The sequence below is a fragment of the Nuphar pumila genome, chromosome 1 (genome assembly GCF_984573655.1).
Source record: "Nuphar pumila chromosome 1, dmNupPumi1.hap1.1, whole genome shotgun sequence".
NCBI lineage: Eukaryota > Viridiplantae > Streptophyta > Magnoliopsida > Nymphaeales > Nymphaeaceae > Nuphar > Nuphar pumila.
Window position 1 is genome coordinate 17,919,809 of NC_143249.1, and position 20,889 is coordinate 17,940,697.

The 20,889-nt window shown below is 41.1% G+C and overlaps 1 protein-coding gene and 1 long non-coding RNA gene across 3 annotated transcripts in view; both read left to right on the plus strand.

Moving 5' to 3' along the window:
- Positions 1-227: 227 nt before the first annotated feature.
- Positions 228-966, plus strand: LOC149848192 (uncharacterized). The gene is made up of 3 exons (XR_016432652.1): positions 228-355; positions 451-482; positions 690-966. It is a non-coding gene; the product is annotated as an uncharacterized LOC149848192 (long non-coding RNA).
- Positions 967-11,701: 10,735 nt separating this feature from the next.
- Positions 11,702-20,889, plus strand: part of NAR1 (ferredoxin hydrogenase) — a 48,177-nt gene continuing 38,989 nt past the window's right edge. For both annotated transcript variants that reach the window (XM_089982038.1, XM_089982111.1), the window contains exon 1: positions 11,702-11,903. In XM_089982038.1, coding sequence (XP_089838164.1) covers positions 11,790-11,903 — 114 coding nt within the window. In that variant the 5' untranslated portion in view covers positions 11,702-11,789. The remainder of the gene's footprint in view (positions 11,904-20,889) is intronic.

The window sequence follows — 20,889 nt, forward strand, 5'->3', positions numbered from 1 at the left end:
TCTCATATATATATAGGGTTAATTTAACATTAAACTAGTTCAATTTGATTTTAGATGCCTGTTTGGTTGTTGACTTATTATACTTATTTGTAATGTTGATTTCATCACTTTTTTGTTTCTCTTGCTCTTTCATGTTCTTGGTTGCTCAGAAGAAAAGACATAGGGGTCGTCGAAGAGAAAAGAAAACATATGACCTCTCGGCTCTCGCTGAGTTCCTTCCGGAGGTAGCTGGTAATAAATCACTGGCTCCAACAACCAATTCGAAGTTGAAGTGCAGATCTAAATAAAAGCTAGTGTAGGTCATCCATCCTTCTGTTGATGAATAACTGTGTATGTGTGTGTGAAGGTGCAGCAGGTATAGAGGCCTTTAAAGAGCCCTGTGATTCCTCTGTAGATACTAAAAAAGAGGTTATTGTGCTAGAATTAAATGTTTTTTTTTATTTGTTATAGGTAAGTGAAGATGGTGTTGACCCTTGTTATGGGTAAGTGAAGAGGATTTTTTTTAATCTATATTTTCATGTTTTTTCCTGTCTTTGTAGACAAATTAAACAGTCTAATTCATAATCAGTCAATGATCCAAAATATTGCAAATATCAAATTCATAATCAGTGTAATTCATATCATGCATGTCTCATTGTCCTTTGTGCTTTCAAGATTTTATTTTAGACTGATGGTTCTTTATTTGACAGTGGCGGCCATTCAGGCCCATTAAAACTGTGGATGGCGTGCTGCTCTTAAGTTTTTAAGTGTCATGTTCATTGTGAATATAGTGACTGATGGTTCTTTTGTAGAGGAGTTTTGATTGAGAGGTGCATGAATGCAAAAGAAAAGCAGTTGATGGCGGTCCTCATTTTACCTTCCTACTGATGCAAATTGATGGCAATGCTGCTTATCCCAATGCACTTTCACCTACTGCAATCACACAGAGAGCTTGCTAGGTTGTAGGCTTTGATAACTTAAACTTTTGGTGTGGCACGTCGCTCTTTGTATTTCTAATTGTTAATGTGTCATCTCTGAAGTCTTGTGTTAAGTAATTTTGTGGTAAATGCCAATCTTATCACGCTTGAGCTTCTCTCATCACTTCTACTTTGGCTTCTAATGTTTTATTAAGCTTCTTGGTTGATTTCTTCAGAACATTCCTGTTTTAGACATTTTCCTCTGAAGACCTTTTTAGCTTCCAGATGGGTTCAGTGTTCATTTTGTATGTGAACTTGCCTGGTGAAATGCTGCATTCTAGGTAGTGGAATCATATGGATTCCATGTTTTGATTGGATTACTGAAGTCTGTAAAACCTTTTCATTTCCACTCTGTCAGCGGATTGCAATCAATTAAAGGTTCGGATAGCCACCCTCTACAATTCCGACAGTGGTGAATGGCCAAAATACCCTGGCCATTTTCGCAGCCACAAATTCGCCCAGATATTCAACACCATAAGGCTTTTCTTTGTCCCCGTTATGGAAAAATTAGATGCTCGTAGTCATAATCATCGTCATCAACAATCGTATAAAAATAATGAAGATTTCGCAATGTCATGGCAATCTAAACCAAAATGTCAGATTTTGCAATGTCAAAGCAATCTAAAAGAAGAAGTTGAAATCCTGCCTCAAATCATTAAGCTCAAAAACACAAAGTTGGCAATGTCAAAGCAATCTAAACCAAAAATGCCGTAACCCTGCATCAATCATTAACCTCAAAAACACAAGAGCCCTTCAACAGTGAGACTGTCTCTCTGTTCAGACTTTCCAAATATACCTGGTGCAATGTGCATCAAGATATTTTCCCAGTTAGACATGCATCAGCAAATAACAAAAGAATTAGGACAGTCATACATTTCAACTGAACCTACCATCACATTGCAACTAGCTGACATCAACAGCAACATTTTAAAGAGCACAGGTACTAACGACTGCAGAACAACGGCACCACAACGGTTGAACCCTGTCCCATTATCAATAGATAGAAAAAAATAGTCTGCCCACAAATATCAATACATGGATTTATTGTGACTCAAAGTCGCTCAACAACATTGTGGAAAGATATTGGAGAGAAAATTTAGTCGCTTTCAGATAAGAATTGCATCCATACATGAAATCACGGATAAAACTGTCGCTTAAGACTATTTTCTCTAGTTCAAGGAATATGGTGAGGCTCAAAAGCTATCATCTGAAGTTTCTTCAATTCACTTCTTTGCCTTTTTTGGAGTACTGCATGAAAAAAATCAAAGAATACAAAAAATAAATAAAAAGTAAAAAATAAATGTTCAACTGAAGCAATTGATTAGACAGATCACAAAGAGGGGAAGAAAAAATCGGTTACTCTGTCAGCTGTGATGGCGCTCCAGGTACCTGTTACAATCACCAAACCATATACATTAAGACTACTGTAACTTACCATGAAACTAAAAACAAGAACTCAAAGACCACTATATAAAAATTAAGTCCAGAAAGAAAGCTTGTAAAAGGATTACACTTTGACATTCTCTGGTGGAAACCAACAAATTTGTCATAATTCCTCGCCAACCATATACATCAAGACCATCAGAATGAAATTGAGTGTCGATGAAATTAGTTTAAATGTATTCTATTCTCTAACATGTTTAAGCCAAAATAACCTTTTTAGGATGCAAATTAAATATGGGAGCTGAGATCCAATAGCACAAGAGACAAAGTTAATCCCTCACCTTTGCAACTGCCTTAAAGAGATGAAGTATCTCTGACCTCTAAAATAGATAATGACAGTTTGGTTACATGTAGCAAAGACGACTAATCTAGTTATAGTTCACAGGAGGATGAAACAATAGGGTTATATACTTATTGAAATTGGCATGGAGAACAAGTCAATTAATGAAGATACTGGAGATGCTAGCCATGGAATAACAATATTTTAATAACAAATGATTGAATACATTGCTGAAGACAAAAGTATGCAAGCAGAAAGCTGTTAAAGAAGACAACTTACTATCATGAAACTGAAGTTTCCTTTCAAGTTTATGCTTAGCTCTTAGTGAGGGATTCTTTTTTGTACGACCTGATGAACTGCAGCAATAATAAATAGAAACATTAGCCAGTCAAACATTGCAAAAGTTCTGACAGAACTTTTGTTGATTCAACAAAACTTTTGTGAAAAAAGCTAAGGGCCAACACAGAAAATTGCTGCATGAAACACAAAACACAGAAAATCACTGCATGGAACTCGCTGCGTGCAATGCAAAGATCCAGCTGAGTAGTTAACGAAGTATACCCTCACACAACACAGAAAATCACTGCATGAAAAAAGTGCAAAAATATCCAAAGAAATCACTGATGCAATATACATGGGAGAAACCTCCATTACAAACAGAAAGACAAATTTTTCAGAGGCAACGTCCCTGCAGAAAATCAAACACCCCCCTCCCCCCCCAAAAAAAAATAAAACCATTGCAGAGTCTGGCTCAACCAAGGGTTCACCTCATGCTGAGTGCAATGGGGTTTGTTAACAGAAACACCGGAACTCGCAACGTGCAATAAAAAATAAAAACAGAAACACTGGAACTCACTGCGTGCAATGCAATGATCCGGTTGAGTAGTTAACGAAGTACCCCAACAACAAACAACAACAACAACTACGCCTTCATCCCAAAACAATTGGGGTCGGCGATATGAACCAAAAAAGAAAATCATTCTGGGTCTCCCACATGAATCCTTCTCCTCCAATCATTTTTATCCAATGTCATGTCCTCGGTGAGGTTCAAAGCATTCATATCCTTTCCTATCACCTCCATCCATGTCTTCCTAGGCCTACCTCGACCTCTTTTAACTAATATATTTTCCCATTTCTCCATCCTTCTAACTGGAGCATCATTAGGCCTTCGCCGAATATGTCCAAACCACCATAAACGATTCTCTCTCATCTTATTTTCAATGGGTGCAATGCCTACCTTCTTTCGTATCTCCTCGTTCCGAATCATATTTTTTATTGTATTTCCACACATCCATCTCAGCATACGCATCTCAGCTACACTCATTTTTTGAATATGATGCTCTTGGCAGCCCAACATTCTGTACCATATAGTAAAGCGGGCCTAATAGTCGTCCTATAAAACTTTCCCTTCAACCGCAATGGCATTCTACGATCGCACAACACTCCAGTTGCACTTTTTCATTTCATCCACCCAACCTTTATCCTATGATTTACATCTCCATCAATTTCTCCATACTTTTGAATGATAGATCCCAAATATTTGAAACAATCATGCACCGGTATTTCTTGCTCACCAAACTTCACTACACTCCCATCACTACTTCGTAGCTTACTAAACCAACATTCCATATATTCTGTCTTGCTCTTACTCAACTTAAAACCTCTTGCTTCCAATGTCTGTCTCCATAATTCTGACTTAGCATTAACCCCAGCTTTAGACTCATCAATCAAAACAATATCATCAGCAAACAACATACACCATGGCACATTTTCTTGAATCGATCTCGTAAGCTCATCCATCACTATAGCAAATAGGAAAGGGCTTAAAGCAGATCCTTGATGTAACCCAACCGTTATAAGAAAATTGGTTGTCACCCCTCCACAAGTGCGGACATTGGTTACTATTCCTTCATACATATCTTTAATTATACTAATGTACTTGAGAGAAACACCTTTCTTCATCATTGTCCACCAGAGAACGTCCCTATGTACTCTATCGTATGCCTTCTCCAAATCAATAAAAACCATATGCAAATCTTTGTTCCTCTCTCTATTTCTCTCAATAAGTTATCTAAGAAGATGTATAGCTTCCATAGTTGATCTTCCAGGCATAAAACCAAATTGATTCTCCGATATCATGACAATCTTCCTCAACCTAGACTCAATCACCCTCTCCCAAAGTTTCATAGTATGACTCATGAGTTTTATACCACGATAGTTTGTGCAATCTTGTATATCACCTTTATTCTTATATAGAGGCACCAAAGTACTCTTCCTCCACTCATTAGGCATCTTATTTGTCCGCCAAATCTTGTTAAAAAGATTCGTCAATCATTCTAAATCTTTCTCTCCCAAGAACTTCCAAGCCTCGATAGGTATACCATCTGGGCCAACTGCCCTTCTTGATTTCATTTTCTTCAAAGCCTCTGCAAATTCTTTCTTTTAAATCTTACGCATGAAATCACGATTCATCTCATGAAAAGGAATGGAAAAGTCTCCAAGATCCTGAGCATGACTTTCATTAAATAGCTTATCAAAATAATCTTTCCATCTCTCCTTAATCTCCTCATCTTTGATTAAAACCTTTTGTGTTTCATCTTTGATACATCTAACCATACCCAGATCCCTCGATTTCCTATCTCTCATCTTTGCAAGCTTATAAATATCCTTCTCGCCCTCTTTGGTATCCAACTTGTAATAAACCTCCTTATATACCTTATCCCTCGCGTTCCAAACTACTTTTTTTAGCTTCCTTCTTTGCTATAAATATACTTCTCCGAATTCTCATTATCACGACTCTTATTTAAATTTCTATAACACTCTCTTTTAACCTTAATAACTAATTTGACATCCTCGTTCCACCATGATGTATCCTTACCTAACGATGCACCGCCTTTAGACTCACCCAATACCTCCTTAGCCAACTTTCTCATGCCACACGCTATCTTATTCCACATTGATTATGAATCCTCTTCGAGACACCAATCAGCTTCCTTAACTACCTGCTCTACAAACATTCCTTGTTTAGCTCCTTTCAGTGCCCACCACTTAATTCTAGGATCTATCCTATGTTTATCCCTTTTGCGACATTGTCTAATTCTAAGATCTAAAATTAAGACTCTATGTTGTGTAGCTACACTTTCTCCAGGTATAAAATCACCCCCCTCACTCAAAACACAGAAAATCACTGCATGAAAGAAAAAACCATTGCATAGGCTGGCTCAACCAAGGGTTCACCTCAGGCTGAGGGCGTGAGGCAACGTCCCTGCTCTAAAATTAAACAAACACCCCAACAAAAAAGAAAAACCAGTTTGAAGCTCGAGCTTGAGGCGCCCTCAAGCATGGTTCACCTCAGGCGCCTGTGGCCTCTCCCGATGCGAAGCTAAGGCACCCGACACAAAAATAAACACCCAACAAAAAATCCCCAAAAAATTGCCTGATGCGAGCCTGAGAGAGAGAGGGAGACGGACCGGGTGAGGTGGTGGTCGTGGGGAGGCGGTGCGAACGATCAGGACCTCCGGAAAAACAACAACGTGGTGGGAGGGAGTCGTGAGAGGCGGTGCTTCAGGGAACCCTCTCAGAAGAGGGAAGGGGAGAAGGAGAGGAGAGCACGATTTCAGAACAGTCGAGAGAGAGGAAGGTGAGCGGGATACTCTTAAGTATGTATTACGTTAGCCGTTGGATCATGATAGGATCCAACGGCCAGCACAACTCCATCCTTTTGCGCTGTTATGCATTGCACATCTGCTAAGAGAGAGAGAGAGAGAAAAAAGTGGCAGCTAAAGAGTTTTAACACTTTAGCGACGGGTTTGACCCTGCTAAAGGTTCTAGCGGAAAATGAGAACCCAGCGTCGGTTAAAATACTGTAATCAGCGGAAAATTGGTCAATAGGTCAGTATTGTGACCGCCGCTGAAGTTTGCATTTTCCGCTGTGGCCTTTAGTGACGGTCAAAACCGTCGGTAAAAAATCGCAATCGCTTTTCAGCATTTTTTTTGGCCGTCCATCGCACTATATATATATATATATATATTACAAAATAAACTATATATAGAGAAAAGGATAGGTGCCTAACGCTCTTTGTGCTTACCGAGCTTGGATAAGGGATTTTAGGGTTTGTTTAAAAAATCTGACCCTACGGATGTTTTCTGCATGACAGATTTACTAGGAAATCACACTTGGATCATATTTTTTGAGAAAAAAATGATTTTTTAAGTATTGAATATTTTAAAACTATAGACCGTTGATTTTTTAATCTTATAGAAACCTAACTTGGTATTGGAATTGGATGATCCGAAATTCGATTCCTACAAAATCAAGCATGTAGATCACATATGTATAGTTAGATTTTAGAAAAATAAAAACAATCTTTCCAAAGTCAGTAGGCACATGGTAGGCATAAAAACAACGTCAGGCACCTACCCCTTGCTCACTATATATATACACATACGAGCTGGGTCAGCCTGTTTTGGCCCGCTGTGGGACAGGTCTGGCTAGAAGCCTGGTTCGGACCACACTTGGGCCTAATTTATAGGCCCAAGCCTGGCCCTTGGGGCGTGGACCACCCAGCTCATTGCCCACCTCTACTTGACATATAGGCCAGCAGAATTTAGAAGCTCAGTCGGCCATGATTAACACTAAACAAAAGAAATTTTTTAGTAATTAACGTGATTCTTTTAACAACCTTATCTTACTTTCTCATGATTTTTGGAAATGAATCCAACTAACAACAATGTCACGGTAGGGGGAGAGTAGTGGAGCTTTATACTGCGGGCATCAAAACATTACCTCTCTCGGCCCGAAATAAGATGTCTTCTTCTCATTAAAAAAAAGAATAAAGTTCCTGTTTTTTTTATAAGAAAGCAAGCACCAGTTATACAACCATACCAATATCATTGGGATTTGAAGTTGCAACGTCCCAGTACAAGGTGACATGCACTAACTAAAGAGAACTCAATACCAAAGGCTCCATAAGGGCTTTCGCGCTGTGTGATATCATATGCAAGCAGGGTATGATAAATGACCACTTTGCCTAAATGAAGTGATACCAAGGAGATCAAGGCCCTCAATTTAGGGTCTTAGAAGAAGGCGAGGGCTCCTTTGGATGCATAAATAACCTCCAAAACCCTTCTATAATTCTATACTTTTTTTAGAGCAATTGCAAAGTTGTAAGATGTTTTTAAAATCTTTCCAAGATAAACTGTAAGTTTCCATTTTTTTTAAATATCTGATTTTTTAGAGATATTTTAAGAATTTCTAAAATAAGATGAATTGTCTAGACATCTTCTAAAAATCTTATTAAAAACTTCATCCCTAAAATCTTATAAGACTAAAAAACTTTTTTGAAAGTTAATATTATAACACAGACTAGAATAAACACTTTTCATCTCAACTTTTTTGGCCTCTAAAACAAGTCTAGAATAAGGCCCTAATATGATCAACATTGATCGATTTCTAGAGCTCAAGATTGTAATGTTATGGATTTCCCTTAACATAAACTGCTAATCTCAAATAATTTAGGTTGGAAATATATGTTTCTAGTAATGCTTCAAATTCCATATTATCTCTCTAATAGTAAATGCGGCCTCTACATATAATGCAAATTTATGAGAAATCATACTAAAACATCATATGGGTAGCATACTCATAAAAACGCTCTATAACACATAATGTGAGCTAGAGGATGATGATAAGTATACTCATGAAGGTAAGGAATATGGAAATAGAAATAATGATAGTAATAATATCTAATGAGAAGGAAGGAGAAGATGGTGGCAGTGGTGATGCTAATGGAGAAAAATGCAACGATGAATGATCACACCAGCGGACATGGTGGGTCAAATAACATAGCTGATAAGGGGAACTGGTTAGAATTGCACTATAAGAGCATGTTTATAACACCCTATGATTCTTAGATGTTCTCTGGATCTTGTGATTGCAAATCACAAGCACACCACTTTCTCAAGTTTACTTAAACATATAAAGGTGTGATTGTGTTTCTCACTTGAGAATTCTCATCCCTTGAAACCTGTGATTCGTATTGCTCACAAGATTGACTTTGTGACCAACAATCACAGATTCTACTTTCTCAGCTGTGAGAGAGAATTCTCAAGTTTCTTATATTCATTTGTTTTTAGCTAGACAAAGGGAACCCGGTCCCTCCTTCCCAATTATCGACCACATATTGACAGGCTTTCTATTGGTTTCAACCTTGCAGTAAGAGGTGCTCTGTGTAATTGTATAACCATGCTCATCCTATGAGTTGACGAACAAACCTTGATTGCCCTAAGCTAGAAGGCTCGTGGGCAATTTTTTTTAATATTATTGGTATTAGATAGTGATAAAAATTATTACTCAAAAAATAAACCAAACCAATTATTTTCATAAAATATTTAGAAGTCAACACCTTAAACAATTTAAATTTATGCAAATATGTGTTGTAACTTGTAAGTGGCGTGGAGAATAAACATAGAGCATTCCAAGTCTTATTTAGACCACAAGGTTGTCATGTAGCGCTCTGTAAGATCACTTGTCATTTTAAAACATCCTACAAGGCTACAAAATATAGAGTAAATTTTCAAATATTCAACTCAATATATATACTTTTTTAATTACATGAATAAACGGGCGTTGGGTTGAAGACAAATTCTTGCTGAGCTATGATGGCCATGTCTGACAGCATCAATATATATATTTTTATATTTATTCCACTTGGCCTTGAAAAGGTTAGCCCTGCATAGCATTACTAAACAAGTCATAAGAATTTGATAAGCTAGGGATTTTTAAAGTAATGTGAAATAATGGTGTATGGATGGTCATACCTCCATCTTATGGGACAAAAATTTGACTTTCTATATATAACTAGGGGTGTCAATGGGCTGGGTTGGGTTTGACCAGGACCCGACCCGTACCAAACCCTATAGGGTCAAGGGTTGGTGAAAAATAAGAAGGTTGGATTAGGTTCTGGGTCGGACCCGAAAGCTCCTATTAATACATGGAGCCGTACATTCATGGGATGAACGCCATCCACACTGCCATGGATGAACATGTCTTAAGCCGTTCATACTGCAAACCCTAGATGCTGTTTATCAACGACTCTAAAAGAAAATATGGACACATCTAAAAGATACAGAGTTCATCCATGGCATTTTGGTTGTTCATCTCATGGATGAATGGCATCATAGTTTAACTTTTTTCCCTTATATTACGAGATTTTAGAATAACAACTGCGGCCACCACAAGCACTGCAAAGTAGGGGTGGGCATCAGGCTGGCCCAGCCTGGCCTAATCTTAAAATGCATAAATGCTTTACTGAAATTATGGGTCAATGAGAGAATAGCAAGTTCTCATATAAACTAATTCTTAATTAGTGCAACTAATTAGATTAATAGTAATAATTAACAAATACCAAGTTTCCATACAACTAATTAAGTAAATAGTAATAGTTATTCAAGTTACTATGTAATAGTTAACTTTTAAAAATTTATATTATTAAAAAATTAATAAATAACTTAGGCCCATAGGGCCGGCCCGGTAGCCCGCAGGCTGGGGCCAAGCCTGACCCACATATATAATGGGCCGGGTTTCCAGCCCGTACCTAACAGGTCCGAGCCTCAAATTATGGCCCAAATCCGAGCCATGGCGGGTCGGTTCCACTTGGCCCATCGAGTTGCCAGGCCTGTTGCCCACACTTACTACAAAGTCACTGACCACTGCAAAGTTAAGTGATATGTAAAATTTTCAATGTTAGGCTTGTATTTAGAAAAACATGAAACATTTAAGGGTCAAAATATTTTTTTTGATAAAAAGGGTCTAAATATTCAAAACAAAAAAAAAAAGGTGTCCAAAATCAGTCATGGACATGACTCAAAACTTTCAAAACTACCCACAAATCATTGTTTACTAAAAAAATTACATGAGTATAGGGGTGTCGGCCGGTCGAGTTCTTAACGGGCTTGGGTTTGAAGAGAAGCCCATGGCCCAACTCATTGGAAGAGAGTGGGGACCGGGCTAGCCCAATCTTAAAAGGCATAAATGCTTGACTGAAATTATGAGTTAACAAGAGAATAACAAGTTCTCATGCAACTAATTCTTAATTAGTGTAACTAATTATGTAAAAAATAATAATTAACAAATACCTAATTAAGTAAATAATAATAGTTATCCAAATTATTATGTAATAGTTAATTTCTAACACTTTTATATTATTAAAAAAATAATAAATAACTTAGGCCCATCGGGCTTGGTCCAGCCCGACTAGGGATGGCAGTGCCTCGCCTCGTCTCGTTTGGACCGGGGATGGAGGCGGGGATGAAGGTTAAAATCTATCCTCATGTGGGGATGGAGGCTGGGATGGACTTAAACTTTTCCTCACCCCACCCCGCCCCATCCGGTCCTGTCCCGTCCCCTCCCCAATCCTTTAAGGGATGACTATAGACTAAAGGGAAACCGGGCTCCGCCTCACCCCCATTTGGACCGGGGATGGAGGACATGAAACGGGGTTGGAGGTTGAAATCCATTCTCGTGCGGGGATGAAGGTTTGGATTTTGAAACGGGGTGGGGGTGGAGACCCTGTCCCCCGCCCTGGTCCACTGCCATCCCTAAGCTTGACCCACATATATAATGGTCCGGAGCCTAAAATGATGGCCCAAACCCAGCCCATGGTGGGTGGCCGGGTCTTGGCCATTGGGCTGCTTGTGCTCGTGATATGTTAAGAAAAAAACTTAAAGGTCAAGCCCTGCCACTCTAATGAAGCCAGCTGTAAAAAAAAATGAGTAGATTGGGGATGACGAAACTATTTCGAATATTTTTGAGATAGGAGCGTCAGTTCTATAGAGGTGGCAGCAGGTCCAGGAGGGCTTGATTTTGAAAATTATCAAATAATCTCAAGTTTTTTTTTCTGCAAATGGAGGAAAGTTCTCGAGGGAACTCGGGAGATCACGCGGCATCAGGGTATATAAAGGCGTGTGCGGCTCTCTCTCGCGCCTTCTTCTTCTTTCCTCTCCTCCTCTTCCTTCCCGTTTCGCAAATTCGAAAACCCTAATTCTGTGCCTTAGATTACTGCTCACTGCTCTCTCTCTCTCTCTCTCTGAGTGGTACAGAAGAGCCCAAGATGTCTGAGAAATTCTCGCCGGCGTTGAGATTGGCGGATTTGAACGATTTCATCGCGCCTTCTCAGGCGTGCATCATCCCTCTCAAGGGAACCAAGCCCTCTTCCAACCACGAGGTGCGAATCCTGCACCTTCTTTTTCTTCTTCCAATTACAGTTTTCTTAACTCAACAATCTTAACGTTTATCCTGTTCTGTATAATGAGGTCGCTTTTGTGCCTTCTTGCCGAGGACCTCGTTTTGAAAATCTTAGGCATGCAAGATCGCGGTTCGTTTTAGAAAACAATCCCTCTCTGAGAGAACATATCAAGATCGCATTTGTTTAGAAGAAATCCGAAATCACGCTTTCGTTATGTTCTGGTGGAGCGACAACGATTTGATACCAATTGCATAGAGACACAAATTTCCATAATTCCTGCAAAAGGTTCCGATATCGTTTGAGAAACTTAAGTTCCCTAGGAAATAGGACTCTAAGAAACTTGAATACTCAGTTGATTCAACCAGTATTACATGAAATGAGCGTTTCTGTTAGTAGATACTTTGAATTCGTATTTGAGTGTCTCTTCGGGGTTGCAACACCTTCCGCAAGACTGCGTTATATGAAAAACCCTTCCCTATCTTTGAGTGAATCACTCTTTTGGGGCATGTTCCGTTATATGGTTATAAAAGGATGGTTCAGTGATTCGTGGGATTGCAAAACTCAATGTCTGGTGAGTTATGGGGATTCACCAAAGGTGGAATCGTAAAAACTCCCAAGGTTTCCTTAATCAATTTTATGGTTTTAAAATTGGCCTTCGTGAAACCCTACTTAAAAAAGAGATTTCAAGAGTTCAATAATTTCATTCTCCGTCTAATAGAGTGAATTAAGGAGGGTTACTTATGGAATTGATGATAAGGAAACAAAGGTCCGCCTGCCCTCAGAACTCTCAAAACACTTGCTTTTGTTCGTTTCCTCTACCACCATTTTGCCATGAACGGGAACTTGCAATATTTCTCTCTCTTCCTCTCTCACATGCCATTGTGGGTTGCTCATTTTTTATTCTCCTCTTTCTGTGATAAATAAAAAACTCGTACCATTCCTTTCCCAAGTTCTCTGTTAGCTGAGACCAACATCCATTATGTCATCAATATCTTATAATCTGTAGAAATATAGCAAATCACAATAAACTGAGTCTAAATGCCATCCGTGGACATGAGTTGTAGCTATTTGATTGGTTCCAAACCAAACTCCAGCCGTGGTTAATGTATGACATGCTTTCTACATGTACTCTTTGAAAACTATTTGGATCTGTGGAACCTCAAGCTCTTTTCTTTTGACTTTTTTCTGCACAAAATAAAAATCAATCTCAATATGCTTCATACAAGCATGGAAGACATGATTTGCTGCCAGATATATAGCCCCAAGATTATCACATCATATTATAGGTGCACTGCTTAGCAATGTGTAACTCTCTTAAGAAATACCCTAATCATGTGAGCTCAAAAACAATTCCGGCTAATGCTTTATACTCTGCTTCAGTGCTGGACTTTGCAACAGTTTGTTAGTTGGACAAGTTTGAGGCGAGCTGATTAGAACCAAGGAAAGTGAGATAGCCACCGGTGGAACACTTATCATCTTGACACCCTGCTCAATCTATGTCTGTATACCCTGACAGTTAGAAGGAATTACTTTTATAAATATGTAGCCCAAGCATGACTATTCCTTTGAGACATCTGAGAATTCTTTTGAGATGGTTCCAATGGTCTTGAGTCGGTGTATGCATGAAGTGACAAACTTTATTCATTGCATAAGATATATTTAGGCGAGTAAAGGTAATATATCGTAGAGTTCCAACTACACTTCAATAGTGTGTCACATCTTCAAAGAGTTCTCCTTCAAATATGGAAAGAGTTACATCGACTTCGGCTGACATGGTCATTGATTTAGCTTCAAGCATATTAGCACGCTTTAGCACATCTAGAACATATTTTTTTTGGGACAAAACGATCCCATCTAACACAAGAACAACTTTCATGCCCAAAAAATATCTCAAGGTGCCAAAGTCTTGTATGAAAAACTCCTTTCCAAAATTATTTATCAGACCTTGAACTTTAACCTAAGAGTTTTCTGTAACAATAATATCATCCATATATACTAGTATAAGAAGAACAATTCTTTCACACCTTTTAATGAAGAGAGATGTATCAGTTTTTTACTCTACAAACCCCAATTGAACAAGGTACTTGTTTAACCGATCAAACTGTGCTCTTGGAGCTTGTTTTAACCCATACAAAGCTCGATCAAGCTTATAAACATAGTCTTGATGATGACGATTTTCAAACCCTTATGGTTGGATCATATATACCTCTTCTTGCAGGAAACCATGACGGAAGACATTGTTTACATGCAACTGATGAATGGGACAAACATGACTCACCACCAAGAATAACACAGTTCTAGCAATGGTAGGCTTGACCACAATATTGAAGGTCTGAAAATAATCAACTCATTCCTGTTGACTGTATCCCGTAACCACAAGTCTAGCTTTATACCATGCATTTGACTCATCTGCATGCGTCTTGATTTTATAGATCTACCTGCATCCAACTAGGTTATGGGTAGGTGAAGGAGGAACTAAGGTCCAAGTTTCATTCTTGGTTAGAGTATTAAACTCTTCCTGCATGGCAACTTTTCACTTTTGATCTTCATTAGCTTCAACAAAGGTTTCTGGTTGAGACTCTTGGTAAAGCTCATTTATCATGGGAAGACTTGATGAATATTTGATGGACAAAAATATTTTTGGTTTCAAGGTTTCATCTTGGAATTGGGTGGCTATGTGGTGTGTTTTGACAGTCTGTTGAATCTCTTCAAGAATATTATCCAACACTAGGCTTGTTCCTGAGGGCCGACTCAACTCAAAACTCGGATTAAGACTAGGACTGATGGGTTATGTAGCTGACATGTTTTTAGGACTAGGACTTCTGGACTCATATTCAGACTCTAATATGACTGGATCACTGGGTGTTGTTAGGGCAAGGACTTGGCTTGACATCATAGGACTAACATAGGTCGTGGCATGTGAGGGGTTTGGAGCTGTATTACATCAGACCCTCGGGGAGGGTAGACCTGTTCTTTAGATCCTTAACATAAAAACATGTAGGGTGAATATGTAATTATTATCATGAGTAAAGCAAGCTACTGATAGAAGATTTTTCTTGATTTGAGGAACAAGAAGAACGTTCTTTAAAACCAAAGATTTATCCTTAGAAGGGAGATTAATTTTACTTGAGATTAGCACCATTACCTATCATAACCGTTTTTGGCCCTTGGAACTCTTCTTTATCTGTCATATCTCTTCCTTCTGCAGTCATATAGTGAGTTGCTTATGTATCTGGATACCAATTAGTGTTCCCAACTGATGACATGTTAAAGACTACAACAAAGGCCTTGGGAATATCTCAATAATTTCTGGCTATATGATTTCTTCGACCACAGAATTGACAGATAACCCCTTGCTGATTGGGATTTCCCTTATCCTGATTATCATTGCCTCTACTTGGGTTATTTTTTGTAGGGAACCCACAACCACGACCTCCAAAGTTACCAAGGTTGTTCATTCCTCTACCTCTACCGCCACCTCTTCCTCCTCTGAATTGACTGGAGAACCCTTGGCCATGACCTCTTCCTTGTTTGACAAAGAAAGCAGTATCAAAAGTATCTTGAAAGGATCTCTGATTTAATAATTTGATCCTCATTTCTTGATTCAACAATATATCATATAACTTATAAAATAAAGGCAGCTTCTAAAGAGTACTAACCATAGTAACAAAACTTTCATATTCATGAGGGAGCTCATTCAACGTATAATGGACAAGATCCACACCAGAAATTGTTTTATTAACAATACTTAGGGAATTAGACAAATACTTAACATGGTTCAAGTATTCTTTATGGACTTGTCTCCTTTATTAACATCTTGGAGGTCTTTCATTTGCATGATTCTAAGACTTGATTGCGAAGCATATGCTTTTTCCAAAGCAACCTAAGCCTCTTTGGCATTAGGGATCCTGCTGAGCACAACCTGAGTTACAGTGGCCTTAATCCAGCTTACAGCTAGCTGGTCTGACCGAAGCCACACAGAAAACTCTAAGTTCACGAAATGAGTTTTACCCAGAGTTGTCAATTGGGGAAGCAGGCGTGGGAAACAAAGCACTTCCAAAATTTTAAGAAGCGGGAAGTGCGGGACGACTTAGAAGCAAACAAGGAATTGTCTTGGAAGCGAGAAGAGATGCAAATTGAAAGCGATCTAGGAAGCGAAGGGGAAGTGAGAGAGTAGCGAAAAAAGGAAAAAAAAAACTGAAAACACAAAAGAAATAAAAAAAGGGAAGCACACTTTCCATTTTTTTGGCGCTTCCCAACATGTTTCGGAAGCGCCATGTTTTGTGCTTCCGAAATGCACTTCGAAGAAGCACACTTCCACCTTGTCCTATGGCGCTTCCGGTAACCGTGGTTTCACCTTCTTTACTCAAATATTGATTGGGTGCAGGGTATGTCCCATCAACGAATTTAATTAAATCTTGGCTGATCATCAGAGATTCTATTTGTGATCGCCATAATAGATAATTGCTACAGTCAAGTTTTATAGAAACCAAACTTGAAAAGGTGTTCCACTTAATCGCTACATTAGGAACAAGAGAAGAACTCATTTTGACCAAAACATACATACCAACGCAGTAGGGATCACCAAACCTCTTAACCGTTCCCTACTTGATGCAGAGCAGGATGGACCCAGATCCATACAGCAGGACCCAGGCTTTGGACCGGATTTGCACCAGGGAATTGATGATCGGATCCAGGTGGTGGATCCGATCCAGACCGCTGTACCGAGGCGCGAAGAAGAGGTCCCATTGTACCTAATCCAGGTGAGAACAAAGGGCCCAAGCCGGGGCAGCCCAAATCCAACAGCTGGCAGAGTTCGTCTTGGGTCTGGGTCCGGACCCGAGACCCGGATCCAGCCAAAGCCCTTTAAATAACCCAACCTAGAACCCGTGCGGTGGTCTATTTTGGAAAAATCAAAAGCTCTGTTATTTTTTTCAGTCACTCGCCTTTTTTTTTCTGTTCTTTTTATTCTTCTGTTTTGGTTTTCTTCTATTGGTTCACTGCAGCCATGGGTTTTATTTCACATTGTTTTGCGTTTATTTCTTTACATTCAGCCACTATTTGTCAGCCTGTTTATCTTTTGAATATTGTAATGCTTTATTAGTCCTTTTGAATAAAAAGACGTTGATCAGATCCATTGATCTGATCCTTTACCGTGCACTCCTTTGATTATCTTGCTGTCACACAACTGATCGGGCACCAGAAAGATCCACGACAGCGTCAGGTCTGCACGTGGGTGATTCGTTTCTATTGCTGCACTGAGGAACAACAACGTGGACACCTGTTATTGTGATAGCGATGCACCCTCTCTGCATCAAAGTGGTATCAGAGCAGGCTTCCTCCTTCGGTAGCAGGATGGCTCAAGAGGCGAGGCACGATCCTACCGGTGGAGAAGAGCAGGGGGGGAACCGTCGTTGACAATCCGATGTTGTGGGTACTTGACGCAGTAACTTAGATTCAGAAAAATCTACAACGCATCAGCAATGAGGTCGTAGGTTTGTCGAGACCTGTGGACGGGATCGACAAACGACTCGGGGCTGTCAAGTCATCCGGAGGTACGCGCACGGCTTCAATATTGAAAACAGGGGCAGATTTGGGCGACGGCGCGGACAATCATGTACCTGTTACATCAACCGACTCAGTTTAGCCGATCCTTCATGGTTGCGCCAACGATCCTCATCAGGTATCGTCTATCACCATGGGACCTGTTCCGGCTACCAACCTGGTCGCTGGTGTGTGTCAGCCAAAACCTGGGGCCCTGGCCGTGTACCCCAACGTCAATATTGGTGCACAGGCCTGACCACACGCCATGGTGCCTGTGTCGCAGTTTGGGCCCAGGTCGCAAGTCCCCAGCGTGGCGCTGGGCCAGGCTGTTGGCACCACAACGTCAGCCAAACCCGAGACCCCTTTCCCTGACCCTTCACGTGGGGGCGCTATTGCAGTCCACCTGCGCGCAGGGGGTCCCGGATCCGTGTGGGTGGGTCCGAACCCGAGAGGGTCCGGACCAGACCCAGTTACTACAGGACCCAGGCCCAGGTCTCGGGGACCATCCTTTGGGTCCCCGGGAGCGGGTCCGAGCTCCGAAAACCCCTACCCAGCCTACCCAGTTGGGGTCGATTCGCTCCGAATCCGACCCGACCCATTTCTTTTGAACCCCAAATTAGATCCCATACCGACCCAAGCCCATATTGGACCCAGACGAAACTCCAGTTTGAATTTCAGCCGGGTCAAAACCAGACCCATAATCATATGGATCGTGTTCAAACCAAGCCTTGTATCCCCACAACTCTATCCCCGATCCAACCTATCCAAATCTGGGTCCGACGAGTAGCTTAGGACTGGACCCGATCCATATCCAATCGGGCGAATCAACCCAATATTATACTAACCGGACCCAATTCTTGAACCAGAACCAACCCAATACCATACTCGACCCAATACCACTATCCTAACCTGACCCATAACCCAAACCCATACTATCCAATTCCTACCCACTTAGAGCCCGAGACCCGACCAACCCTTCCACCTATCGCAGGACCACCTGTCATACCGGTGCCACAACGTCGACCATAGATGGCGCCCCCTCACGGGCGAGCTAGACAAAGACAGATTCCTATGCAGATTCAGCAGGGACCGACGCGACTAGAGCGCCGACCACAGGTCATCGAAGTTCGTCAACATCAATTACTAGGAGAATAGTATCGTGGTGAAGGAGACGAGGTCATGATGGACGTTGATGCCTTCTGAAACGAGTACCCCACATGCATGGTGGAGGCCCATCAGCAGAGATCACCAGAGCGCCCCTCCACGTACGGGGTGAAGCTGGAGCTTCCAGAGCTCGCAGGTCGGTTCGATGTGGTGCAGTTCTTCGACTGGTCTTATGTCGTCCAGTTCTTCTTTGACTACCACGATGTCGCTGAGCACCGTCGTGTCTCCTTAGCCTCTACTCGGTTGAGAGGCCTAGCACAAACATGGTGGGTTGAGATGCATAGGTCGAGGGAGCGACAAGGACTAGAGCGCGTACAAACTTGAGAGGAGATGCAAAGGTTGATGCAGTCTAAGTTCGTGTCGTCAGATCACGCTGAGATAGCCTACAAGGAGTACCTGACCCTGCGTTAAGGCACCAGTATTGTGGCGGAGTACACTGCTGAGTTTCATCGTCTTTCCCTACGAGTGCAGATCGAGGAGATCGCCTGCCAGCAGGTCACGAGGTATATTTCTGGTCTCCGTCCTGCTATTTCTGACGACTTCAGTTGTATCACAGTCGAGTCAGTAGATCAGGCAAGCAGTTATGCCATGAATGTGGAGGAGAAATTGAAAAGGAGGCAGGAACATAGGACATCCCGTAGTGATCAGTCCAGTCAACCCAAGTCGAGTTTCTCAACCAGGGGAGCGAGCTCCCTTAGGAAAGAAGACTTAAAGTCCACCCCTGGAGTTGACCCTAGCAAACCCGAATAGTCTGAACCCATGTACTATACCAGATCCAAAGCTAAGCCCAGTGAGTCTACCGTTCGTTATTTTAGGTGTCAAGAGTTAGGTCATATTGTGTCCAAGTGTCCCACCGTGAGTAAGAACACCCATCTGGCAGAGTGCATTGTTGAGTCAGCGTCCGATAGTGAGAGCGAGGTTGTGTCGCTTGTTGAAGGAGATGATGAGATGAAAGTCGTAGAGTTCGACGACAGCCTTGAAAATTTGTTAACCATCCGTCATGTTTTGACCGTATCCTGAGAGTCGGCCCCGACAAAATGGTTGCGGAATAATATTTTTAGAACCTGGTGCAACTGTGAGGGGCGCGCGTGTGATGTTATCATTGATACCGGGGCGTGCAAGAATATGGTGTCCGAAAGTGTAGTATCCACCTTGAACCTAAGAACGAAAAAACTGTCTCAACCTTATAAGATGTCATGGTTCAAGAAAGGGAACGAGGTACCTATCACCCAGCGTTGTCTAGTTCGGTTCTCCATGGGGGAGCATTACCACGATGAAGTGTGGTGCGATGTGGCCCCTATGAGTGTGTGTCACATCCTTTTGGGATGTCCTTGGCAGTTTGACCGTAAGACCATCCATGATGATCGTAGGAACACGTACACATTTATCTTTAAGGGTTATAAGATAGTTCTTCTTCCCACCAAGGAGACTGGGTTTCCCCGGCTAGCGGGTCTATTTTACCGGTCTTACCTCCTTGAACTGCCCGAAAGTTGTCACCTGGCACCTAGATTTAATGTGTCTGATCTAAATGCTTACTGTGGAGACAACAAGTCGTCTGAGTCGACTTCTTTCCAACCAGGAGAGAATGATGCAGAGCAGGATGAACCTATATCCATACAACAAGACCCAGGCTTTGGACCGGATTTGCACTAGGGGATTGATGATCGGATCCAGGTGGTGGATCCGATCCAGACCGCTGTACCGAGGCACGAAGTAGAGGTCCCATCGTATCTAATCCAGGCGAGAACAGAGGGCCCAAGCCGGGGTGCCTCAGATCCAACAACAAGCAGAGTTCGTCTTGGGGCCGGGTCCGGACCCGAGACCCGGATCCAGCCAAAGCCCTTTAAATAACCCAACCTAGAACCCGTGCGGCAGTCTATTTTGGAAAAATCAAAAGCTCTGTTATTTTTTTCAGCCGCACGCCTTTTTTTTCTGTTCCTTTTATTTTTCTGTTTTGGTTTTCTTCTGTTGGTTTACTGCAGCCGTGGGTTTTATTTCACATTGTTTTGCGTTTATTTCTTTACATTCAGCCACTATTTGTCAGCCTGTTTATCTTTTGAATATTGTAATGCTTTATCAGTCCTTTTGAATAAAAAGATGTTGATCAGATCCATTGATCTAATCCTTTACCGTGCACTCCTTTGATTATCTTGCTGTCGCATAACTGATCGGGCACCAGAAAGATCCACGACAGCGTCAGGCCTGCTCGTGGGTGATTCGTTTCTGTTGCTGCACTGAGGAACAACAACGTGGACAC